The sequence below is a fragment of the Schistocerca americana genome, chromosome 1 (assembly GCF_021461395.2).
Source record: "Schistocerca americana isolate TAMUIC-IGC-003095 chromosome 1, iqSchAmer2.1, whole genome shotgun sequence".
NCBI lineage: Eukaryota > Metazoa > Arthropoda > Insecta > Orthoptera > Acrididae > Schistocerca > Schistocerca americana.
Window position 1 is genome coordinate 86,288,960 of NC_060119.1, and position 27,737 is coordinate 86,316,696.

The window sequence follows — 27,737 nt, forward strand, 5'->3', positions numbered from 1 at the left end:
AATGAAAAGGTTATGGGAGCAAACCGCAGCTGGGTTACTTATTTTCACTCTACCTCTTAACCTAGCAATCACCTCTCAGTATGGAGATAACACATTTTGAGATATGACTGCAATTTCAGACAACCAATTGCTGCTTCTCTCCGATTAGCAGTCGCAATTCGCACACTTAATTCACTGCAAATTATTTGAACAATGGGCAGTTAGTTACTCAGCTTTGAAGAATTGTAATAAATATGACCAATACCATAAAGGTATCACCAGGCTCTGATGTGAGCCTTACAATTTGAAATAAGCAACCTTTTTAACCAATAGTTTCCTGGAATTATTTGAGAACAACCACATAGTTAAAAAAACTTGCGAATCTAAAATGTGCTTTTTATATGCTACAAGGAAAATGTTTTTCAAAAAACTGCTTCAGACACTTTGCCTTGTCTACATACGGCTTGTTCTTTCAGCAGCACAGCAGATGGCTCAACCTACAGTTGAATCAATTAGTGACATCCATTTTCCTGGAACTGAGCCTAAATGTGGACCGTATTCCTTATGTGGCATGGCAAAGAAGTCTGCCATGGAGTCCACAACAAAGAATTGCAGCAACAATGAGTCTCAACAATGCTTCACAGTATGGAGAGCTGTAATATGAACTAAGCATGTGCATCATGCAGTTATTTTCTTTTATTTGTGTGACTTCAGCCATCCTTGCGTATGTTACTTTATGTGATGGCCTCTTAAAATTTATTCATAACTTTACACAGTGGCCCACAAACAAAATACTGAATGCTGCCTGTGTGAAGCCAGACTGGGTTGCCACTGTTTTCCAGTTTTTTTTTTTTTTTTTTTTTTTTTTTTTTTTTTTTTTTTTTTTTTTTTAGAGAACCTTCAAGGTGTATGTGGGTGAAAGAAGGGGGGGGGGGGGGGGAGGAGAGTTGGGAGACAAGGGACAAGTGTGAAATTAATAAGAAATAATTTGTTGCTCTTGCAAGAGAAACTCCCCATTGCAATCCCTTCAGCTTTAGTGGTAAGATGGTCCAGTGGATAACCTGTCAAAAACTGAATACAGATCAAGCATGAAAACAGTAAGAAGGTGTACCAAACTGGGAAAAAAGAAAGTAAAATAGAAACTGTGAATGATCCAAGGTCAACAATTAAAATATTAAGCATCATGGTTCAGTGGTCACGTTGTTGGACTGTAAATCAGACAGCCATGTTCAAACCTCCCTCGTGCCATTTATTTATTTGTTTTTCACAACATTGTGAACTGTTCATCTGGCCACTGAAATGGTTGTTTCCTTTCTGTAGTTTTGCCAGTTCTACATTGGTTATAGAATATGAGTGTTGTAGTAAGAATGTTACCATTGCAAGTAAATGTGGTGGAATAGTGAGAGCAGGCGAGATACCACATAGACATATCACTGAAATGAAAACAACAAACTGGTGTGAACTGTTACAACAAAGGTATTAGTCAAAACTTCCAAACGTGTGTTTTGACAGAGCACAGAGAAACTGTGTGACTGTGAAACTGTTGTGTTCATTTGTTGCAGCTTATGTGACAAACTATAATATTTTCATCATTTCCTTGTGAGTGCTCGCATTCACATTCATACAGACACCTAAATCGAGCAAGGAGGTATATCTCACTCACTCACCAGGCATACAAATTAGGTGCGTTGGTAAGAGGTGCCTATCATACGATACACATACTGTCACTAATGCCACACACCAGACACGTTTTTCGGTGGAGGACTCAGTTGACTTGTCACCTTGAGATCAAACATTTGCAATTACCATTTGAAAGCCACTTCCTTTAGGCTGCTAATAGAGTAGTTTGCAGAATCAACTGTCATTATACGTTCCTTCCTTACACCTCGCTGTTGCAGGAGGACATGACACGATGGCACAGACACAAATTTGAATACATCAAACAGAGGGGGAGGAGGGGGGAAATTGGCGCAAGAGAGGTTTGAACATGGCACGCCTGTGTGGCAATCCAACACCATGACCACATAACCACGACACCATTCCTCTTAGAGGTTGCTGTATATTGCATTTCTTGTCCGTGGACCATTCATTGTTTCTATTTTCTTTTTTTCCACAGTTCAGTACACCTTCTTCCTGTTTTCATGCCTTATCTGTGTTCAGTTGATGGGCTGTCCACTGGGCTTCTGACAACTAAATGTGACGGGGGTGCGATGCGGAGTTTTCCTTGTTAGTAGCTATCTGTAAACACAATGTGACAGAAGTGTTTCATGATCTTTTTCTGTGACTGTGTGCACTGAATTTGCATTTTTAACACCTACCCCTTTCTTGCATTAGACAACATACATGTCTGAATTTACTGAACTTTCTGAGCAAGGATTGCAGTAGGTTTGCTTTTTAGGTTTTAAACTCTTAAACCCTTCATTGGTTTCAGTTCATGCTTCTTCTCATTACATCTTATTAGTCCTCCTCTGTTGTTGTGCCATAATTTTCCACATATCAGATGTGCAGACTGTGTGATGCATTCCTAGTGAGATGTGCTCAGATGGCATATTTAGAAGTGCACTGCCTGCAAAATACAGGGATCCAAGGTTGAGTTCCAGTCCAGTTAAAAGTTATTAATATTCAGCATCTTTGTAGGGAATAACTGAGACAGGTGCAAATAAAATAACTGAGACAGGTGCAAATAAGATGTAGCCAGTAACATGGAGTACCATGCAGCAAAGTCTGCTCTGCTGTGTTTAACAGACCTGGATGTTTCACAATTTGGGCATTTCTTCAATATTGAAGGCACAAAACAATGTAGTAGGATTGTCTTAACAGTCCACCCCATACCACAGATCACAATAACATGTTTGACACATGGACCTTCTTTTTTGCCAGTTAAGACTAAAGAATTACAGACTCTTTTTCTTTCATTTGTATTCACACTATTTGCAAATCCATGGCTGTGAAAGAATCACAACATTTTTTTTTTGCAGTTTCAGGATGCTGTAAGTATTGCATATTATTTTTGGAAATACAAATACTTTGCCATTAATAAATTTTGAACTTCAACAGGTGATCATGCATACAAACAAGCAGAGAAGCTTCCACCTGAGGAACAGATGATAACTGCACTACCAGATGTGAGAACACTCATGATAGACCCCAAAGAAGATGAATTTATGGTTTTGGCATGTGACGGCATATGGAACTTTATGTCAAGCCAAGATGTTGTGGATTTTGTACGCCCTCGTATACTAGAAAATCCAGAAAAACTATCACATATATGTGAAGAGGTAACATGATGACTAAAGTTGCTTTCATTTTAACTTCCCTTTAGTCTTAAATGATGCGGAGAGTTTGCAGTTTGTACAAACTTTTTATTTCCTCATGAACCTCACTGTGGAAATAGAAACAAAAGTTAAGCAAAATTAAGTGGTTTCTAAGTAGCCAATAATCATAATTTATGTATGCATTAATACTCTTTTGGAGTGGTAGTGAAAATGCTGATTGAGTGTGGAAGTTTTGATATGGCTCATCAGATAACTTAATCTTGACCGAAATACTCAATCATCTGCAGGTATTGTATTGGGGCTTGGGAATGGAGTAGAAGGGGTGCACAGGTGAGCAAACTTCTAAGAGGACAGGATGGCAAATTTTGGTAAAGTTCCCAATTTCTCATGAAGGAAGTCATTGTCCATCCTGTCATCAAATACTAGCATAACTTTGAGGGAAGTACAACCAAAGGTTGACGTCTTCCTTCCTGGTGCCTTTTATTGAGGCAACACCAGGTCAGGACTTGTATGTTATGTCTCCAATTTTGCAGGAACCAGCCATACCCGTATACACTGGTAAGCTCAAACAACACACAGGTATTATGGAGGTGCTTTGAGATCTCAAATGTGAACCCCTTGAGGGAAGGAGATGTAGTTTTCAAGCAGCACTAGTGCGCAAAGATTCTACTACTGCCGATGGACGTGGCAGGTAAAGACCATGAAGAACGAGAAAATCAACTTATATGGAGGCTTATAGACATTCATTTTTTCCCCTAACTCAATTTTCGAGTGGAACAGGGAACTAAATGACTAGTAGTGGTACAAAGTATGCTCCGTCACGCACTGTAGCTTGCGGAGTATATATGTAGGTGTAGATGTAGATGTAGGCAATTAATAAGGTGGGGTCAAGACATTTTATAGCTGAATCTCTGTGCCCTCTGTGTGTAGGATAGTTATATGGTCAAATGTGACTTCATTTTTCAAAGTGTTAATGCATAGTCCTCAGACAGAGCAAGTAGACCATCCAGTGTTTATAGAGGTGGATATGGAAAGCTATCTAAAAACCACATCCAGGCTGGTCAGTACCCCAGCCCCTGTTGTTAATCAATGAGGAATAGTTGCTCTGAAGAAAAGGCTGAAGTTCAAGACATTGCAATTAATTGGTATTTGTCACCTTTCCATTCTCCTTATCTTCCTCTTTGTTACAGAACTCATCCACTAATCAGAAGTTCAGTATAAACACATCTGAACTTTCAATCAATCCAGCATTAGCAACTCAATATTCTTCATCTAGAAAGTAACAATATGGTTGTATTTAATTATGTTTTGACTATTGTACAACTGATATAATCCATGCGCAGATTTACAATTCGTAAGTTGAGTGTTTTCCCTCGAAACTGTAAAACTTATCAACCAGTTCTCTCTCTCTCTCTCTCTCTCTCTCTCTCTCTCTCTCTCTTTTAAAGGGGAAAAAAAAACACATTTTTGAAACACCTTTGACGTGCAGCAACATGTATGCTGCATATTTTCATATTACAAAAGTATAAATTCAAATTGCTCCAAAAGCAGCACGTTAGCTTCCGAAACTTTGAAATCAAGCTTACCATGCAATTTTGTAAGCCAATCATAGCTCACGTCACATGATCCCGCCAGCCAATGAGAGCAGATATTCAGAGCATAGGGCATGTGATGTAGTCAGGCACATCATCGTTAAGTAACGTGAACACACAAAAAGAAAAAGTTAATGGTTTAAATTAATATACATGGTGTAGCTACAAGAAAAGCTAAGCTTTCTCATATAATATTGGTCTCTTAAGAATAATAAGCTACAAGGAAAGCTAAGCTTTCACTAGTAGAAATGGTCTTTTTTAGCGTGTGACATGCAAAGACACATGACACAAATGTCAGCAAAATTTTAATAATAACATTAATGTCCAGTTTTCTGGACTCAAAGTGGCTGGTTCTCAAAGTGTTAAGTTTTAAATGAGTCACGCGCTCTGCGATTTAAGAAATTCATCGACAATTCTTCTTGCGTAAAAAGATATTTACTTTGAAAGTAACACATTTCAAACCATATTTTTGTGCTACCTCCTAGAAATAGGTTCATTTCAGCAGTTGCCAGAAAATAAGCATCATGTAGTGTGTGCAGCTGCAATGACTTAGGAAGCCTGTATGTTCGTATGTATAAAGCATTAAGAAATCTTATGTTGTATCATAAAAGAAACAGGACATCAGAATTTCATAAACCATACTAAAACGCATAATTCGGCTTAAAGTGCACATTCGTATGTCAAGATTCACAATGAAGTAGGCCCCAACATGTTAAAACCACTGTATTATCACATGTTTGGTTCTTTACTACGAGATAAAGCCATATGTGCTAGAAGATGAAAATGTGTACTTGAAATTCCGCAAACAGTTGAAACTAGCAAACAGTGTGGGATGAAACACTTTGTTTCAAATAAACTGATTGACTTTAATAAATCTTTTCCACTGAAGCAAATTTCTTTAGCAAACCGACAAAACTAACTTCACTGTTCTGTAAGGCGATTAATGCTTTGACTGCCAAAAACATGGAAATAAGAAAACAAACTAATAACATATTTTAGCCTTCCGTAACTATGTAAATGTATTTTAATTCACTTGATAGCTCTTGGCCATTTGGGTTCATTTGACACAAGTTGTAAACAAAGTGGAAACAGCAAAATGACTTGACATAAACACAGGTCACATGAAAACTACCCCCTTCCCTCTGTAACTAGAACCGTTTTGTGCATGCATGAATTTGGCAGTTTGGGCGCATCAGAAAAATTTCTGGTAGCACATGTCTGTTGCTACTGCCGATATAGCTAACAGCCACACCTTAAAATAAAGTAGCCAGAAGCAGGAGAAGCTATAGCGTATATGCGACTCAACTGTGCACGAGTCCACTGGCAACTGCTCAGAAGAACCTAATGTAAACAGTTGTGATGTCATGCTCCTCGGAAGCAGTTTGTTGTTACGAAGTATTCCATACTCTTCGTCCTTAGGCCTTTGAAACTTTTTGCTGTTGGCAGACACTTGTATGTGCACGGTGTTTTGTTGTTGTAAATGGCGCATTTCCTTTCCAACTTAAGTTTTGTTTAGGTTTGGTTTATTTTTCTCTTGTTTGTGTTTCATTGCTGCAGTAGCAGGATACAGTAATATTCTTTGTTAGTGTCAATTCTTACTAGTCAAAATTACAAAAATTTAACTGAAAACTAAAACAAAGAAAAATTCCTGGAATTCTTAAAAATTACTGTGGTTTTCCTGATTTTCTCCCGGATGAAAAAATTGCAGATTTTTTTTTTTAGTGTAATTTTAAGGAGAGGGGGGGGGGATGATACAAATAAAGTAATGGAAAGTCCAGGTAGAACAGAGATACACATATTTATTGCAGTAGAGTCTTTTGTAATGTGTTAGTAGCAACCATTTAGTATAACAATTACCTGAATTAATAGTATATGAAACTGTTGTGAATTTATATTTTACAGATGTGAATTTAACACTTAGTTCAGATTGGTAAATCCCTTGAACTTTTCAGATGTCTACTTCCAATATTAGCAGTAAACTTTGCCACACCATGTCATCAAATAATTACTGGTTTGTAATGTGCTTTCTTTACCTTTCAGCTGTTTGATCACTGTTTGGCACCAAGTACAGTTGGTGATGGAACTGGATGTGACAACATGACTGCTGTTATTGTCCAGTTTTTATCAGCAGATGCTTCCTGCAATGAAAAATCAGGAAAACGCTGTTTATCACCAAGACCTGAGGAAGAATCCGTGAAGCGTCCAAAAACTGAAGAAGTGTCAACCGTGTGAATTGTATTTTAAGTCTTACAGTTGTTTATCTTGCGAAATCTCAGGTACACAGCTGAGTCTTCAGATTCACAGTGCTAAAGACAAGTGATGGTCACTTCTTTTCTGAAGGAATTGAGAGACATGTTCATTTTTATTTGAAGAGGAGTAATCATATTAAGGATTCTTTGTTTGATTAGTGATGTACTTGAGATATACATACTTGACAGCACGTTTCTGTCCAAGCTATGTGAAGATTTCAGTTCTCTGCCTCAAGTTGCACATATATTGTGAAATTGACATCAGTATGTACAATATTTATGTTCAAATATCAGACTTGGGATAGTTGTAGAAGGTACACCCCAAGACAGTATATGTCCAGTTTTATTGGATAACATAGTTAGAAATGGTTCATTTTATCTTATTTGTCATTTTAATATATTTTTCAATAAGACTTTTTACTTTGAGAAAATTTCATCATTTTTACTGTAATTGTACTTTCCAGTATTTTTGGAAAAACAGTACTTCTTTGCACACTAGTACAGTATTTGAACAATGAGAGGGACCTGTTACACATTCATAATGTAGTGACTTTTCTGTGAAATAATGTTAAGTGATAATTGATACTGAAAATGCACCACAGTGATGTCACATTGTATTCACAACTTTCATTTGTTTCTTAGCTAACAAGAACAACACAAGTATTTCAAAATCAGTGATTCAGTACCAGATTTTCAATTATGTCTTCTTGCTCTTGTTCAGTTTTCTGTAATGACTGATGCTGTATTCGAAGCCGTTCCAGTTCTGTGGATTTCTCGATTATTAGCGCCTGTAACATTTAAGTACCTTTTGCTGCATTAACTGTGTACATGCACATAAGTGTTAAACATTATATTTTTATATATCAAAAATAAAAAGGAATGGTGCCACTAATTTTGCTAGCTATTAACACCAGTGATGGTAGTTGCTTATGCACTAAAAAATATTTGTAGTATTAACAAGTAGTAGAACTGCCCCTTTATTCCTTTCAACTACTGTCTAATCAAAAAGAAAAATTAAAATCTTCTGGCTAGCCTTTGCCATGTCTTTCAGACGCAAAATTTAAGAGAACATGCATGTACTGGACACAGTTTATTAACCCCAATACAGTTTATTATAAAAAGGATAGTTGCTACTCACCAGATAGTGGAGATGAGGAGTCATAGACAGGCGCCAACAAAAAGACTGTTGGAAAGTTAGCTTTCAGCCAACAAGACCTTTGTCAGAAACACACAAACGCAACTCACATACATGACGACAGTCTCTGGTTTCACCTTTCCTACAGTCTATGTTTCGCCTGTCTGTGACTCAGCATCTCCGCTATCTGGTGAGTAGCAACTATCCTTTCCAGAATATTGTTAGATTCCATCCTGAATTTCCATTGTTTCATTTCCAGTTTCTTTTTTACTGTGTGCGATAAATTGTGTCTGTCTGAGAGAAGCTGTGCCAGTGCTAAGACAAGCATCCCAACAGTTGATATCACAAATTCGAAATGACACAATAGTGTATAAAACACACATTTTCACGTAAAAGTAGCCTGTTAGAGTAAGAACAGCAATTTCTTAATATGTGCACCATAGCCATATAGTACACATGGTTTCTTTTCACAATATGTGAAGTGCCTTTGGACAATTTCCAAACGTTGGCATAATGTTTGTGACAGATGCCAGTAATCAGTGAAATTTCGGAGTGCACCCTCCCCTGAAGAGTCGTACAACTACTTTTACGTGAACACACCGCCATTTGACAATATTGTTCTCAATTACGACCTAGGTTTCGGCCTTTTATGCCATTTTCAAGACATCAATTCAATCACTCGAAAATTGCGTAAAAGACCAAAACCTAGGTTATAATTAAATAAACAATACAGTCAAAAGAAAGTGGTAAAACCTGTGAATATAATACTACAACCATTTTTTTTTTCTTTCTTGAATTTTTGTACTGGCTTAATATCGGAATCTGCTACTAGTTTCATTCAATCAGATGACCACTACACCATTACCCTGTCTATCAATGCTCTAACTAGTTGCTGTTGATGCAAAACAAACCATTAGTACTTTAAAATAATACTGAGCACAAAAATATTCGGAGTTTGTATAAAAATAAAAAGCAGCATCATAATCGGCTGAAAATAAAATATAAGTGAACAAATTGAGAGGCAAGGAATTTGTCTTAGCTTTGCTTTTGGACTATTGATTTCTATTTTTGATTTTCTTCTTGGTCTGTCTCAATAAACCCTAAGGTGAGATTTTCATGTCATTGAGGTGAATGACAGTGTCTGCTAATTTTCGGTAAGACACTGCCAGACTGTCCAGCAGTGACGCTTTTTGTTGACAGCCGTTGATGAAAGTTTGAGCTCGTGCCACTAAGACGACCACAACAAGCTTCGTCTAAATTCCCAGTGCACAGAGTACTCTTGCAGGTGTTAGCTGGTTTGTCAGTTTTCTGGCCAGTCACCATAGAGCACTAATAAGTAGTACTATCAGGTGGGATAGGTCCCTTGAGAATGTCTGTATGTGAAATTTCTGTACACAACCAAATGCATCTGAAAGTTACGTAGTAACTGAGCAACTCAAGAGGCCCACGTGGAGCTATGTCTAAAAATGTGCACTTTATTTGTTAGTACTGGGAGCTACAGTTGACTGTCATAATATAAAGTTAGAAAGTATTCTCAAAAAAAGGGGGGGCGGGGGCATTTAATTACTGATGCAGACAAGCTTGACATCCATTAGAAGCAGGATAGATGGTGCCTGCATACAGACGTGATCTGTAAGTAGCGAAACAGTAACAGGTACACACAGGGAAGCCAGTATGGAATTACTATAAACTGAGCCACTTTTCGACAGAGGGCAGGAAAAAGGAAGCCCAACAAAGGATGAAGGTAAAAAAAAAAGTGAGACTTCATAGCAAGGAACTGTGATTTTTATACTTCTGAATACTCAAATTTCTATTACACATTTTTTGAAAGTTTTTTTTTTTTTCCTTTTGATGTAATAGTGGGTGAGGGATGAATTGTGATTTCACAAACTTTGAATCTCTGTCTTGGACTAGTTAATGTTCCGTAAATTGCTTTACAAACATAAAACAGGAAATTACAAAGTACCTGCAATTTAAAGAAAAATTTGTTCCTAGTTTTGACACTATAAATCTGCATTCTTGATCAATAGAGGCATTAGAACACTAAGAAAGTAAATCCCAATGGATCAGATGTATAGGTAACTAATTTCCACACAAATGAAGGGTAGACAGGAGAAGGTAAATAATAAATTTATTAGTTTTTGTAATTCAAAATCTGACATTGTTTTTTTTCTGATATTGCCACATGCTTGTAGCTACCAGCATTTATCTTCAAACTGGGTTGTCACAAAATTTTCCTCAGTTTCAAATACTGCATAATTGCACATGGAAACTGCTACATTGTTCACCACCCTTTCAACCTTTTCATAGTGCAGTTTGATTGGAGACACTGCATTCTACTAATTTGCCTTGAGAATGTAGGTGTTCTTTTACCTCCATTACACTGGAGACTGTATATAGTGATTTGCTGTGATAGAGTATTCAGAAAGACATGAAAGTCATGGCATGGTTGGAAATCTTATTCATACAAATTAAAATAACACCAAAATGAGATGAGCATTAAGTAAAATAAACTGTCCAAAAAGTTTTTTCATCATCCCTGATTCATATCTCTTTCTGAGTACTCTTTTAACCACAGTAATTCGCTACATACAGCCACGTGTAATAGAGGGAAAAGTAAACCTGGCTTGGCTGTTTAGTGATATATCAGATGTGATGAGAGGCACACACGCAGTGATGCCATTTAAACTTGTAACTGCTGTTGTGGGACACAGGATACTGAAGACATGCCTCCTAACGGCTGCCCTCGATCAGGCAAGCCAGCTACCAATAAATTCTAGCTCAAAGGTGTGCCAAGGAGAATGCAACAGAATTGCACACTGCCTTTTGGGAGGCAACTGAAACGGCCATATTGACTCGGGCAGCACGCAACCATCTCCACATAATCAGTTTGGCATCAAGCAAAAATTGGCAACTGACACTGTGAACAAAACATGTACCATGTAAGTGATTGGGTGGTGACCCCACAGTTCTTAAAAAGAACTTGTAATCCTCATAGTGTAACAGATTTTGAAATTAAAAATAAAATAAACAAAATTAACTTGAAGTTCGGACCTAATTGTTCAATGCTCTCGGAAACATGGCACCACTCGGAACACGGCCCCACTACGGATGCTGTCCTTGGGCACAAGATGACTGCAAGCAGCTGACCAGATTGCTGTTGAAAGCTGCTGTAAGTGTGTGTGAGGGGAAACTATCATGTCACATACCTGCGGATACCAAAGGTACTTCGTGTACAATTCCTTTCCTGTGGATGCTGTCTTCTCTCAAGGAAATAAAGGGGTGGCATGTAGTCACTGGTAGGCGTAGGGGGCAGGGACCAGGGAGAAATCAAGCTACCCCTCTACCAACACATTTTAGGTGCTGTCTCACACTGAAATTAAGCCAGTGATACACACTTCACATTTGCTGGGAAACAAGCACAAAAGTGTAAAACTCTGTTCATAATCAGCAGTCCAAATGTATGGTAAGTAATGCTACCCCTTCATAAAATGGCAGCAAAGCATAAGATGGATCACATTGTGCATCTGTGCAGCAGCTCTGATATGTTGAAGAGGCAGCCATTGATGGAGCATGGTCCTATCAGCTACAGATTTTAGCATAAATTGGAACATATGACACGTCTCATCTGAGCTCAGATGTTATTTCAGTTATTCCATCAACTTGAGTAGAAGTTTGAGAAAACCAGCCTTGCTGTTAGAAGTCCACAATCTACAGCATAGTCCCCGAAACCGATTGTGGTCAGCTGGCTCTGTCGCGGAGAAATACTAATCACAAATGAGACTGTTAAAATCAACTGCTGAACCAACTGATACTAAAGTTTGAAATGCTCCTAAAATGCAGGTTGCAGCTCACCTCATACTAGGGTACATAATGCAGATAACCTGAAACTGAGAGATATTGTGAGTAAATCTTGGTACACATTGTAATGACCGTCTAATGGTGCTGGAGATATTCATCATATCAGACAAAAAACGTAAATCCACAGAGATAAAAACGAATCTGCATGAAAGTTCATTTGGGCACGACTTAGCATTATTGTCATGTTAGGAGGACATTCAATAATTAGAAACTAATTGATGTAGAAATGAAACAGTTTGTAGTAGTTGTTTTGTACTTTCATGGTTTTGGTTGGCATCAATGGGAAGAGCTGACACACAGAAATTGTATTGTTTATCAGCTAAACATTGCATTTAACAATAGTTGAGCAACATTCAGTGATTCGTTTTTTGCTTTCTGAATGTGAAAAACCTGCTAAAATCTTTCCTTTACAGTATGGTCAAAATTGTATGAACTGCGAAAATTTTTATAAGTGGGTAGAATCGTTCAAAAACTGGTAGACTTGTTATTTAGTTGAACATACAGCAAAAACAGTTGCAGTAAATGTTGGCACAGTTCTTAATGTTATCAGTAACAAGCTCAAGTACAGCAAAACAAATGCAAGGTAGGTCTGAAACAGTTAACATAAAGGAAACATGACTGAAATTGTGTACAGACTTTAAAACACTATGATAGGTAAGGTAATCATTTTCATATCACCACTTTGAACCAGAACCCAAAAGACAAAGCATATAATGAAAGATCACCTGTTTGAAATAAATTCAGAACAAGTATCAGCTGAAAATCATGTTGACCATCCTTTGTGGTTATTTAGACAATCAGCATACAATACACAGTGCCTAGTAATTAGACAAGCTAATGACGTAAGTAAAGCCAGCAGTGAGAGAAACGTTGCACATCTCAAAGAAAAGGTGTGATATTGCTACCTAATAACGCATATTCCACAATCGTCCACCTTATCCAAGAAAGCATCGAGGAAAAAAAATAATGGGGTTGGAGATATTACATGATCCTCCAGGATTTGGCTCCCTCAGATTTTCATTTGTTTGGTCCACTTGAGGAGGCATTATGTGCAAAACAGTACAGCTACAGTCAAAAAATTTGTGGGAAAGTTGATCAAACAATAAGACAGACTTATTTGCATCAGGTATAAGAAAAAAACTAGTGCATCATTAGAACACATGTTAAGGGTGTTCAGATTACGTGGAATAGTAGTAAAGGTCTCATTTTTAAAAATACACCTTTTTCTGTGTCAGTTTGTCTCCTTACTTTTTGATTACCCCTCATACATTTGGGTCCTTTGTTCAACCACCAGGCTCATTCCCTAGATGTAACTGAAGGTTAAGGAAAAAACTCAAGCCTGCTAACCTCCTAATACACACATTCACAAATCACAGTCATCACTGAAAGGGTAATCATCCCACAATTATTCGGGAGGACGACGCTTCAATCCCGCGTCCGGCCATCCTGATTTAGGTTTTCCGTGATTTCCCTAAATCACTCCAGGCAAATGCCGGGATGGTTCCTTTGAAAGGGCACGGCCGACTTCCTTCTCCGTCCTTTCCGAGACCGATGGCCTCGCTGTTTGGTCTCTTCCCCCAAACCAACCAACCAACATCCCACAATTGACTGGCATAACAATCATTCTGTGATTTGTGGGTTAAATGGGACACCCTGTGAAACAATATAAAGTGCTTCAAATGAAAACTGCTTACAGGTATAATAAATAGTTCAGAAGCCCACTTGTGATGGGAATGTTAGATCTAATGGCAACAAATAGACCGTTTGTCTTTGAGGATGTACACCTTGCACCTAGGTTTCCGTGACAATGAGGCAGTTGATACTGTAATCATTAGCAAAGTACAAAGGGCAATTTAAAAAAGTAGAAATATTACTGTAACATTACCCACTTCACTGAGCATGTAGTGTCATATCTTGAGAAAGAACTGGAACCTTTAGCTCCGATAATAGGCTGAAGTTTAGCAACATAGAAGATGTAGTTCATGATGGGATGGACCCTCCATGGCAAATAGTCTTGTAAAGATAGCTTATAAATAAACAGTGACTACTCCACAATGTGTGTAAAACAAAGCGTAGGGCTGTAGATATAGAGGGGCTAAATGAAATTTGTTTGGTGGTCAAAAGGACAGTAGGTGAAGCATTCCACAACTACCCTGCAATCCCTACTCTGCAATCCATCATACAGCGGATGGTAGGACTAGTCATTCCCTTTCCTGATCCAATGCAAATGGAGTGAGGGGGGGAAAAACAACACACTATATGCCTCCATACAAATCGATTTCTCTTATCTTGTCTCTGCGGTCTTAAGTGAAATGTGCATTGCTGCCAATGAAATTGTTCTGTGATCAGCTACAAATATCAAGTTTTCTAAATTTTCTCAATAGCTTTTTTCTTTTTTTTTTTTAATTCTCTCAATAAACTGAAGTAGACCATTCACCTTCCATACTATTGACCATAGATGCTCACACCATTTCTTACTGCTTTGTAACAGTATGCCTAGATATGTAATCAATTTGACTACGTCAAGCAGCACACTACTAATCCCGTGTTCAAACATTATAGGATTGTTTGTTGTATTCATCTACATTAAGCTAGACTTTTCTGAAGTTTGTTCAGTTTATGCTGCTTCCTCTTACAGTGACTAAATGATGACACTTTCCTGTACACTAGTGTCATCAGCAAACAGTCACAGATTGCTACTCACACTATCCATTAGATTGTTTGTGTGTATATAGAAAAAGAGCAGTCTTATCACACATATACATCTATATACATACTCCGCAATCCACCAATACGGTGCGTGGCGGAGAGTACCTTGTACCGCAACTAGCATCTTCTCTCCCTGTTCCACTCCCAAACAGAACGAGGGAAAAATGACTACCTATATGCCTCTGTACGAGCCCTAATCTCTCTTATCTTATCTTTGTGGTCTTTCCGTGAAATATAAGTTGGCGGCAGTAAAATTGTACTGCAGTCAGCCTCAAATGCTGGTTTTCTAAATTTTCTCAGTAGCGATTCACGAAAAGAACACCTCCTTTCGTCTAGAGACTCCCACTCGAGTTCCTGAAGCATTTCCGTAACACTTATGTGATGATCAAACCTACCAGTAACAAATATAGCAACCCGCCTCTGAATTGCTTCTATGTCCTCCCTTAATCCGACCTGATAGGGATCCCAAACGCTCGAGCAGTACTCAAGAACAGGTCGTATTAGTGTTTTACAAGCGGTCTCCTTTACAGATTAACCACATCTTCCCAAAATTCTACCAATGAACCAAAGACGACTATCCGCCTTCCCCACAACTGCCATTACATGCTTGTCCCACTTCATATTGCTCTGCAATGTTACGCCCAAATATTTAATCGACATAGCTGTGTCAAGCACTACACTACTAATGGAGTATTCAAACATTACGGGATTCTTTTTCCTATTCATCTGCATTAATTTACATTTATCTATATTTAGAGTTAGCTGCCATTCTTTACACCAATCACAAATCCTGTCCAAGTCATCTTGTATCCTCCTACAGTCACTCAACGACGATACCTTCCCGTACACCACGGCATCATCACCAAACAGCCGCACATTGCTATCCACCCTATCCAAAAGATCATTTATGTAGATAGAAAACAACAGCAGACCTACCGCACTTCCCTGGGGCACTCCAGATGATACCCTCACCTCCGATGAACACTCACCATCAAGGGCAACGTACTGGGTTCTATTACTTAAGAGGTTCAAATGGCTCTGTGCACTATGGGACTTAACATCTGAGGTCATCAGTCCCCTAGAACTTAGAACTACTTAAACTTAACCAACCTAAGGACATCACACACATCCATGCCAGAGGCAGGATTCGAACCTGCGACCATAGCGGTCGCGCGGTTCCAGAGTGAAGCGCCTAGAACTTCTCGGCCACACCGGCTGGCACTTAAGAAGTCTTTGAGCCACTCATATATTTGGGAACCAATCCCATATGCTTGTACCTTAGTTAGGAGTCTGCAGTGGGGCACTGAGTCAAATGCTTTCTGGAAGTCTAGGAATATGGCATCCGTCTAATACCCTTCATCCACGGTTCGCAAGATATCGTGAAAAAAGGGCGAGATGCGTTTCGAAGAAGCGATGCTTTCTAAAGCCGTGCAGATGCATGGACATCAACTTCTCTGTCTCAAGGAAATTCATTATATTCGAACTGAGAATATGCTCGAGAATCCTGCAACAAACCGATGTTAAGGATATTGGAACCAGAGGTTGTACAGAGTTTCAGGGAGAGCATAAGGGAACAATTGACAGGAATGCGGGAAAGAAATACAGTAGAAGAAGAATGGGTAGCTTTGAGAGATGAAGTGGTGAAGGCAGCAGAGGAGCAAGTAGGTAAAAAGACAAGGGCTAGTAGACATCCTTGGGTAACAGAAGAAATATTGAATTTAATTGATGAAAGGAGAAAATATAAAAATGCAATAAATGAAGCAGGCGAAAGGCAGTGCAAATGTCTGAAAAATGAGATCAGCAGGAACAGCAAAATGGCTAAGGAGGAATGGCTAGAGGACAAATGTAAGGATGTAGAGGCTTATCTCACTAGGGGTAAGATAGATACTGCCTACAGGAAAATTAAAGAGCCCTTTGGAGAAAAGAGAGCCACTTGTATGAATATCAAGAGCTCAGATGGAAACCCAGTTCTAAGCAATGAAAGGAATGCAGAAAGGTGGAAGGAGTATATAGAGGGTCTATACAAGGGCGATGTTCTTGAGGACAATATTATGGAAATGGAAGAGGATGAAGATGAAATGGGAGATATGATACTGCGTGAAGAGTTTGACAGAGCACTGAAAGACCTGAGTCGCAAAAAAGCTCCGGGAGTAGACAACATTCCATTAGAACTACTGACAGCCTTGGGAGAGCCAGTCCTGACAAAACTCTACCCATCTGGTGAGCAAGATGTATGAGACAGGCGGAATACCCTCAGACTTCAAGAAGAATATAATAATTCCAATCCCAAAGAAAGCAGGTGTTGCCAGATGTGAAAATTACCGAACTATCAGTTTAATAAGTCACAGCTGCAAAAAACTAACACGAATTCTTTACAGACGAATGGAAAAACTAGTAGAAGCCGATCTTGGGGAAGATCAGTTTGGATTCCATTGAAATATTGGAACACGTGAGGCAATACTAACCCTACGACTTATCTTAGAAGCTAGATTAAGGAAAGACAAACCTACATTCCTAGCATTTGTAGACTTAGAGAAAGCTTTTGACAATGTTGACTGGAATACTCTCTTTCAAATTCTGAAGGTGGCAGGGGTAAAATACAGGGAGCGAAAAGCTATTTACAATTTGTACAGAAACCAGATGGCAGTTATAAGAGTCGAGGGACATGAAAGGGAAGCAGTGGTTGGGAAGGGAGTGAGACAGGGTTGTAGCCTCTCCACGATGTTGTTCAATCTGTATATTGAGCAAGCAGTAAAGGAAACAAAAGAAAAATTCAGAATAGGTATTAAAATCCATGGAGAAGAAATAAAAACTTTGAGGTTCGCCGATGACATTGTAATTCTCGGAGACAGCAAAGGACTTGGAAGAGCAGTTGAACGGAATGGATAGTGTCTTGAAAGGAGGATATAAGATGAACATCAACAAAAGCAAAACAAGGATAATGGAATGTAGTCAAATTAAGTCGGGTGATGCTGAGGGTATTAGATTAGGAAATGAGACACTTAAAGTAGTCAAGGAGTTTTGCTACTTGGGGAGCAAAATAACTGATGATGGTCGAAGTAGAGAGGATATAAAATGTAGACTGGCAATGGCAAGGAAAGCGTTTCTGAAGAAGAGAAATTTGTTAACATCGAGTATTGATTTAAGTGTCAGGAAGTTATTTCTGAGAGTATTTGTATGGAGTGTAGCCATGTATGGAAGTGAAACATGGACGATAAATAGTTTGGACAAGAAGAGAATAGAAGCTTTCGAAATGTGGTGCTATAGAAGAATGCTGAAGGTTAGATGGGTAGATCACATAACTAATGAGGAAGTATTGAATAGGATTGGGGAGAAGAGAAGGTTGTGGCACAACTTGATCAGAAGAAGGGATCGATTGGTAGGACATGTTCTGAGGCATCAAGGGATCACCAATTTAGTATTGGAGGGCAGTGTAGATGGTAAAAATCGTAGAGGGAGACCAAGAGATGAATACACGAAACAGATACAGAAGGATGTAGGTTGCAGTAGGTACTGGGAGATGAAGAAGCTTGCACAGGATAGAGTAGCATGGAGAGCTGCATCAAACCAGTCTCAGGACTGAAGACCACAACAACAACAACATATACAGGCGTCACCTGCGCTTTTTTCCAGTCGCTTGGGACTTTACGTTGGGCAAGAGATTCGCGATAAATGCAAGCTAAGTAAGGAGCCCAATGCAGCAGAGCACTCTCTTTGAAACCAAATTGGAATCCCATCAGGACCTGGCAGTTTAATTATTTTCAACCCATTCAGCTGCTTCACAACCCCAGGGATGTCTATCACAATGTCTTCCATACGGGAATCTGTACGAGACTCAAACGGCAGTATGTTTGTACGATCTTCCTGCATGAAAGATTTCTCAAATGATAAATTTAAAATTTCAGTTTTCGTTTTGCTGTCTTCCGTTGCCAGGCCAGAATGATCAGTGAGTGCCTGGATGGAAGCCTTCGACCTGCTTACCGATTTTACGTAAGACCAGAATTTCCTTGGGTTTCCAACAAGATCTTTTGCTAAGGTGTGATGGTGGTAGTGGTTGTATGCTTTGCGCATCGCTCTTTTTACAGCAGCATGAATCTCTACTAACTTTTGCCTGTCCTCATTCTTCCGATCTTTCTTGTACCACGAGTGCAACTGTCTTTGCTTCCTGAGCATTCTCCGAATTGCGCTGTTAAACCATGGTGGGCCTTTTCCGTCCGTAACCCCCTTTTTGGCACACACTTGTCCAATGCTTTATTTACAATGTGTTTAAAATTTGCCCATAATTCTTCCACGTCCATTATACCGGAAGTAAATGAAGTCAATTCATTTACTAAGTGGGATGCTAACAACTGCTTATCTGCTCTTTCTAGTAAGAATACTCTCCTAGCCGTCTTGACCGACTTTTTAACTTTCGTAACTATAGTCATAATGACAACATCATGATCACTAATCCCTGTCTCAACACTGACACCGTCGATGAGGTCTGGTCTGTTCATGGCTTACCAGATCCAAAATATTTCCATTACGCGTTGGCTGTCGATTTAGCTGCTCAAGACAGTTTTCGGATAATGTGTCAAAGTAATTCACACGACAGCTTGTCTGTACCACCTGTAATGAATCCATAGACATCCCAGTCTATACTAGGTAGGTTGAAGTAGCCTCCGACTAATATAGCATGATCCGGGTACTTCAGCGATACAGAGTGTAGACTCCCTTTGAATGATTCTAGAACTGTCACGGTGGAATCTGGTGGCCGGTAATAACACCCAACAATTAACTTTATTTTTCCTAGCCCTGTTAAACGTGTCCAGATAACTTCCCCATAACACTCTTACTTCGACCTCAGTAGACACAATATTTTTGTAAACTGCAATGAAGACACCACCTCCTACGGTGTCTAGTCTGTCTTTCCGATATACATTCCAACCCTCACTAAATATTTCAGAACTTCCTATCTCAGGGTTCAGCCAGGTCTCAGTCCCAAGAATAATTTGCGCGCCACGCACTTCCTGGAGGGCAGTAAATTCAGGAACTATATTCCAAACACTCTGAAAATTTACTGCTAATATCTTGATAGCTGAAGTGTCTTTACACTGAGCGCGTCCTGATTTCCCTGCCTGCACGTCGACTGGTGAGTGTTCATCAGGACACCTCGCACTACTGACTAGCCTAAAAAAACCCCATGTGCACGCCACAAGTACTCTGCTACCCGAGTAGCCACTTCCTTTGTGTAGAGCACCGCTGACCTATCTAGGGGCGTCCTACAATTCCCCACCCAATAGCGCAAGTCTAGAAATCTGCAGCCAAGACCGTCACAGAGTCAACGAAGCCTCTGGTTGAGACCCTCCACTCGGCTCCAAACCAAAGGACCCCGATCCACTCTGGGAACGATGCTGCAAATAGAGAGCTCTGCTTGCACCCCACATGCGAGGCCAGCGGTCTTCACCAAAACTGTCAGCCGCCTGTATGAACTGAGGAACGCCCCAGAACCCAAGCAACAGGCATCATTGGTGCCAACGTGAGCAACTACTTGCAGACGACTCCACCCCGTACGCTCGATAGCTGCAGGCAAGGCCGCCTCCACATCTTGGATGAGGCCCCCCGGCAGACAAACCGAGCGCCCGTTGGACTTCTTTCCAGCCCTGTACGCTATTTCCCTAAGGGGCTCCATCACCCGTCTAGCATTGGAACTCCCAATAACTGGCAAGCCTTTGCCCCTGTGTGCCTGCTCGGGCCCTGTTGAAGGAGCTGCCACCTGCCCACTGACGGGATGAACAGGCGAGGCCAGATGGCGAGCCTCCACATTGGCCCTCCGCCTCGAGCGGCGCGAACACGTTGCAGCCCGCCACTCACCCTGAGGTGAGGGCAGCTCCAGCGCGCCTGGTACACTAGAAGGTGCCTCGGCAGCAGAGTCGGCGGATGTAGCAAGCGACACCTGGGGTGTCTCAAGTGATACGCCAGACCCTCTGCCATCACTGCACCTCGAGGCAGCAGCCTGAAGGCGGCTGACTGTGGCCAACAGCACGCTCAGCTGCTCGCAAACTGCAGCCAGTTCCTCCTGCACCCGCACACAGCATGCACACACCCTATCCACCCTACTGCTAATATCTGGACGTATAGAGTTGCGACAAATAAAACAGCAGTATGCGACTGCACCGCTGCATCACCAGTGCCAGATTAAGCTGCGATATATTAACAATTACTTATGAACTAAGCAATCAAATGACCACAACTACGCCACTATACAGATATTACAATGCGATTCTACACCCGTCTTAGCACAAATGACAACTGCCTACGTGATGTTACACTCTACCATTATTAAAATTTGATACTACCCCTCACTAATTCGAAAATACGCAAAGATCCGAAAAATTTCACCACGCAAGCACACAAAGTAATTTGTATTAAACCTGCAGAACTAATACGAAAAACTGAATATACGACTAGTTTCTGCTATTGCTGCTCGCACACGTCACTCTGCAAGCACAGATGAAACTGCACTGGCCTCTGTCTACTGCTAACTGATTCTACGAAATAAACAGAAAGCACTGGCTGTCCAAAACAAACAACTGACTAACGACTCAACGAACTTATACTCTAAAGCTATCAATAAGCAATATTACTCCTCTAAAATACGAGAACACACAAGGATTTTATGTAATTAAATATGCAAGCACACAAACACTCGGAAAGAAATTAAGAATCAAACTACAAAACAAATATGAAGGCTAAATATGGGACTTGCTACTGCACTGATACTTCACCAGCAGCTCACTGTCCTGGACAGTGTATGGGTCGTGTTATGTAAGAAGTCTTCTGACCACTTGCTTATCTAGGTGCATGTTCATACATTAACAGTCTGCAGTGCAAAACTGTGTCAAACGCTTTCAGCAAAATCTGGGAATAAGGAATCTATCTGTTGCCTTTCATCCATTGTTCACAGGATGAAAAAGGGCAAGTTGAGGTATGTGTGAGCAATATTTTCTAAATCTATGCTGATTTGTGGACAGGAGCTTTTCTGTCTCAATGAAACATATTATATTCAAACCTAGAACATATCCCCCCCCCCCCCCCTCGGTGCCCCATGAACCATGGACTTTGCCGTTGGTGGGGTGGCTTGCATGATGCAGCAATACAGATAACTGTACTATAGGTGCAAACACAATGGAGCAGTATCTACTGAGAGGCCAGACAAACGTTTGGTTCCTGAAGAGGCAGCCTTTTCAGTAGTTGCAGGGAGCAACAGTCTGGATGATTGACTGATTTGGCCTTGTGACATCAACCAAAACGGCCTTGCTGTGCTGGTACTGCGAACGGCTGAAAGCTAGGTGAAACTACAACTGTAATTTTATGTGAGGGCATGCAGCTCTACTGTATGGTTCAATGAGGATGACATCCTCTTGGGTAAAATATTATGAAGGTAAAATAGTTCCCCGTTCGGATCTCCAGGCAGGAACTACTCAGGAGGACATCATTATCAGGAGAAACAAAACTGCTGTTCTACAGATCAGAGTGTGGAATGTCAGCCCCCTCAATCAGGTAAGTAAGTTAGAAAATTTGAAAGGTAAATGGATAGGTTAAAATTGGATATAGTGGGAATTAGTGAAGTTCAGTGGCAGGAGGAACAGGACTTCTGGTTAGGTTAATATCAGCTTATAAATACAAAATCAAATTGGGGTAATGCAGGAGTAGGTTTAATAATGAATAAAAAAATAGGAGCGCAGATAAGCTACCATGAACAGCATAGTGAACACATTATTGTAGCCAAGATAGACACAAGGCCCATATCCACCTCAGTAGTGTAAGTTTATATGCTAACTAGCACTGCAGATGAAGAGGAAATGTATGACAAAATACAAGAAATTATTCAGATAATTAAGGGAGACGAAAATTTAATAGTCATAGGGGACTGGAATTTGACAGTAAGACAAGGAAAAGTAGTTGCTGAATATGGACTGGGAGACAGGAATGAAAGAGGAAGCCGCCTGGTAGAATTTTGTGCAGAGCATAATTTAATCGTAGCTAACATTTGGTTTAAGACATGAAAAAAAGCTGTATACGAGAAAGAGACCTGGAGACACCAGAAGGTTTCAGATTGATTATACAATGGTAAGACATTTCCAGGTGCAGATTTTGACTCTGACCACAATTTATTGGTTATGAACTGCAGCTTAAAACTGAAGAAACTGCAAAAAGTCAAGAGTTTAAGGAGATGGTATTTGGGTAAATTGAAATAACCAGAGGTTCTAGTGTGTTTCAGAGGGAGCATTAGGGAACAGCTGACAAGAGCATGGGAAAGGAATACTGTAGAGGAAGAATGGGTAACTTTGAGAGAAGAAATAGTGAAGGCAGCATAGGATCAAATAGGTAAAAAGACAAGGGCTGGTAGAAATCCACAGGTAAGACAAGAGATATGAAATTTAATCAATGAAAGGAGAAAATATAGAAATACAATAAATGAAGCAGGTGAAAGGGAATACAAACATCTGAAAAAATGAGCAAGATCTGGGACACAGCATTATTGCCAGATGACGTAATGGTTACTACACCTGTCTGGTAGTCAGGAGATCCCGGGTTCGAATCATGGTCTGGTACACATTTTCGCTCAGCGCCACTGGTTCTGCTTAATGTCCCACTGCAGCTGATAGTAGAGATCCCCCTTCAGTTTATATATTTTAAGTTCTGCCCGTAATTCCTCTGCACCCATCATTTTGAAACTAATTGATGTCCATTTCTTCTGTAAGTAGGATGCTAACATTTGCTTATCTGCTCTTCCCAGAATAAAAGTTCTCCTACCATATTGGTGGGTTTATTAACTTCAGTAACAATATCATGATCACTAATTCCTGTCCCTATACTGACACGGTCAACAAGGTTTGTTGCTACAAGGTGTAAAATATTCCCGTAGCACATGGGTCGCCAAACTAGCCGATCAGTTTTTGGAAGATGTGCTCAAAACTACTTCACATGACTGATTGTTCATACCATCTGCAATGAATTTATACACATCCCAGTAGCCTCCAATTAACAGGTTTATTATTGAAACAGCAGCTAGCCACAAGTGTGGTATTTACAACCTTTATTTGAATCAAATCATGACCATTTTCAAATTTTTTTACATTTTCTATTTTTGTGCTTGCAGGGGCCTCATTTTGTATCTGTTATTTGTTTGCTGAACTAGACAGACAAGTTTTTCGTTAACTGTATGGTAAAGTTTCAATAGATTTTTCTCCTTACAACATCTATTGAAGCATTTATGAAAAAGTTTTAAAGTAATTAAAATGTGAAGTATAGGGAAAACGTACTAACTGCATGCTTATGTGTGATGAAATCACCCCGTGGTTTTGTTGTGAATTTTGAAATTAACACATGCACCATGCGAATGCTGTCCACTTCCTTGAAAAACACATTACACCACTTTGCTGTCTGTTTAATGGTAGAACACATGATAAACATTTACACAACCTGTCTAGCTTCACATGAGTAACATAAACAGTCTCATAGATCTTACAGTCAAATGAAAATTAACTATAATTATTTACACCACTTTCTAATATGACAAATGGTTAGGATTACTCATAAGAACATTGATGACGATGATGATGATGATGATGATGGTGATGATGTCGTCCCATACTCCGAGGAGTGTAGGGGACGATGTGGGAGATGCGCATCGCCATGCTAGGCAAGGTCCTAGTGGAGGTCGTTTGCCATTGCCTTCCTCTGACCATAATGGGGATGAATGATGATGATGATGATGACACAACACCACCCAGTCATCTCGAGGCAAGGAAAATCCCTGACCCTGCCGGAAATCTAAACTGGGACCCCGTGCACAAGAAGTGAGAACGCTACTGGAAGACCACAAAAATATCAATGCGTACAGTACATAAGCACAATAAGATATGTTTTATATTATAGTGATAAAATCTAAGTGTGAACACTGCATATGAGGCTATCAGCGCTATAGTGGCCTAAACCGCAGCACACTAGTTTGTTGGAATGGCCACTGGAAGATATTGACATTTGCGGAATTGATGTGTAATGCAGTGATTTCTGTGTGTACCAATGATTGTGGTATACATAACGTGGTATGGTGTCCGATAATCTGCTATATGTAGAGTTAACTGTAACAGTGTTTTTAGTGTAGGTTAGACCACTATTGTTTCGGCACACTAGGCCGTAATACACGAAACCTGTGGGATGGGCTGTTATTGCTTTACACACTGTAGTCAAACACTGGACAAGATACGCATGAGGCATTAATGGTCACCATCCATATCTTCATTTACAGGGATGGTGTCGCCACACGGCTGTGCAGATGTCTTCAAGTTATGGTAATAATGATGGTATACCGGGGGTACGAACTGCAGACAGGTCATTAAATCGATCTTTTTCAAAAGGTACACTGGGGGTACAAACTGCAGAAAGGTTATTAAATCGATCTTTTTCAACACGCTAATAGCGTGTCCATTGGGATACACTATGTTCAGAGTCTCAATTACTTTCAACCCTAGTTTAGCAAAACTGATGTCGGCAAATGGGACATCTGGCTCATTGGAGTACTTATAATACATGATATGAGGAGAGTATGCTTTATACTGAAGCCAATGAATATGGAACCATTGCATCCTGGTATTTTGTGTCAACACTACACGGTTATGTATGTTCCTCTCTAAAGGTAGTGCGGACATGAAATCATTCCTTGTCCTCGGTATAGCAGTGAAGAGTTGTTGCTTTCGTGCAGAGATAATGACAGTCAGAGGATGTGTTCTTCACAATGATACTGAAATCCTGGTCACATGGTAGGTACGAATGGCCACTGACTAGGATTTTACGGTGGATTCCTTCCGGTGTGAAATCTACATGCAGAACCATGAATTGACACAGTAAGACCATTTTTATATTCCAATTTTGATCCGAGTACATAATCAGTCACTTTGTTTGGAAATTATGTTTAATGTAATGCATGAGACACGATCCAATTTCATGCAGTCCTCGGGATGCTTCGCCCTCACTCTACACATACATGGTAGTTTTCTTGGTATATAGTTCGTGTATTCCAAGGCAGTATGTCCACAACTGCCGCTTGTAGTAACAGATACCTGTTGTTAGTACCGGTGTTGGTAAAGTCCTCATCAAATCAAAGGCAGTCACGGTCATATTGTTGTCCTGATTGCCTCCCTTCTGCTGCTTCGCGATGCATTCCCGTCCGCGCAGTCTCAGCCTTTCATTGATTTAACTCCCTTTCATGTTCCCATTTATCCTTCTCTTCTACGGTGGCGGGTGCAGCATGTTTGATGTAGAGGTCACGTTTATGACAGGAATCACTTACAGGGGGAAGAAAGGACAAATTAAATCTTGTATTAAATATCTGACCGAACATGTAGTACGAGACCAGATCATCATCCTCAGCTTTATATAAATGGTATAACTTCCCCCAGGCTTAGGTCTGGTGACAAATACTTCCGACCCACTGTTTGATTCATTTGTACATAATGGCTCTGATATGCTGGAAACCATTCTTTGAAGTTCTCTACCACAACTGTCTTTGCTATTGGTATTTTGTTTTTAGCAGGGCATGCACCTCGTTTATCGATGTGTGGGTCTGGTGCTGCACTTTATGCGAAAGAGCCCTTGTGAGCCTACCAACTGATATCTGCAAAATGTTCTTAAAAAAAGTTTTACACACCTTCATGTCCACTCCCTCTTCATTCTGGAAATGGTATAGGCGTATTGTTACTCATCGTGACTGTAATACCAGAGGAATATGAGCATGCTACCTTCAGCATAGGAAAAATGTATGCCAACTGCAAGTCAAAACTACCTAATGCATAGAACAAGTCAAATAGATGTTGCTGGTGTTCAGGTGAAAAATGTCAACCACATTCCTTGTGACACGTGCATGTTCCGACCGTGGGACATTTCTCTGGCACTACATTTCCCTTCACATTAATGTATTCTTCCCCTTTTGATCACTTTTCTTCTCGAATGTTCCATGCCTAAAGGTGTGCATTCTGGACCCATTTTCTTCCTCGTTGGGGTGCAATTACACCACCAATACTACAATCCCTCTCTGATACGTCCATGGTTGACGTAGTGGGTGTGGTATCCTGTGATGTACCGGGTAGATTGGGCTCTGCTAACATGACACGTAACTCACACACTGTACCACTTGCATGCTGGCTGAATCGGCCAGATGCACATTCCACATCTGAGGTATTGGTAGTAGTGTCCGATCCAAATAGATCTGAAATGGAAATGTTCCTTATCTGCACTGGTGTCCATATCAAATCATATGAGTCCAACAAAGGAACATAACACCATCCTTACCTCTCAATGCAGCTTCAACATTGTCACCAGGGCTACTGCACATGTCGTTCTGTAGTACACAGACACTAATGACTGTTCAGCGGTGTGTCAACCACAATACTGTAGTAGCAACTTTTGACACCAAATGTAACAGCAACACCAAATATAGCGGGAAGAGGTAGAAGCCACCGTATTAAGACTTGTCCCAGCATCCAAGTGATTTATTGTTTCAAACTACAGTGCCACATTCCCCTCGGTCTGCGTCACCACGTCCCACAATGCTGAGGACGCTACCTCAGCGACCATCAAACGCTCTGCTAATGTGTTGGCCTTGACAGCCACGGTGATATGACGACATCAGGGCTGACCCAGCAGCCTGCACTGCCTCAAAGCCGCCCTGCTGGCATGGCTTGGGTTGTGGCGAAAACAGATGCCCACGATCCAGCAGCAGTATCTGCAGCCCTTGCCATGGATGTCTCCAGTGTGTGTTGGGAGCCAAGACGACAGCCTGTGGTAGCGAGCCAAGAAGTGGCCCGCCGTTGGCTGACTACGGACCCCGTGTCAGCCTCAGAGGGTCAAACCAGCGACCCGCCGTGGACTGGAATGCTAGCACCCCATCTGC

The 27,737-nt window shown here is 40.4% G+C and overlaps 2 protein-coding genes across 7 annotated transcripts in view; one reads left to right on the plus strand and one right to left on the minus strand.

The window, feature by feature from the left end:
* The window catches only part of LOC124548386 (probable protein phosphatase CG10417), a 97,582-nt gene extending 90,056 nt beyond the window's left edge, over nucleotides 1-7,526 (plus strand). For all 6 annotated transcript variants that reach the window (XM_047125170.1, XM_047125171.1, XM_047125172.1 and 3 more), the window contains 2 exons: nucleotides 3,037-3,257; nucleotides 6,887-7,526. In XM_047125170.1, the coding sequence (XP_046981126.1) occupies nucleotides 3,037-3,257; nucleotides 6,887-7,078 (413 nt within the window). In that variant the 3' untranslated portion in view covers nucleotides 7,079-7,526. The remainder of the gene's footprint in view (nucleotides 1-3,036; nucleotides 3,258-6,886) is intronic.
* LOC124548468 (intraflagellar transport protein 20 homolog) overlaps nucleotides 6,667-27,737 on the minus strand; it is a 123,774-nt gene continuing 102,703 nt past the window's right edge. The window contains exon 3 of the mRNA XM_047125177.1: nucleotides 6,667-7,883. Coding sequence (XP_046981133.1) covers nucleotides 7,767-7,883 — 117 coding nt within the window. The 3' untranslated portion in view covers nucleotides 6,667-7,766. The remainder of the gene's footprint in view (nucleotides 7,884-27,737) is intronic.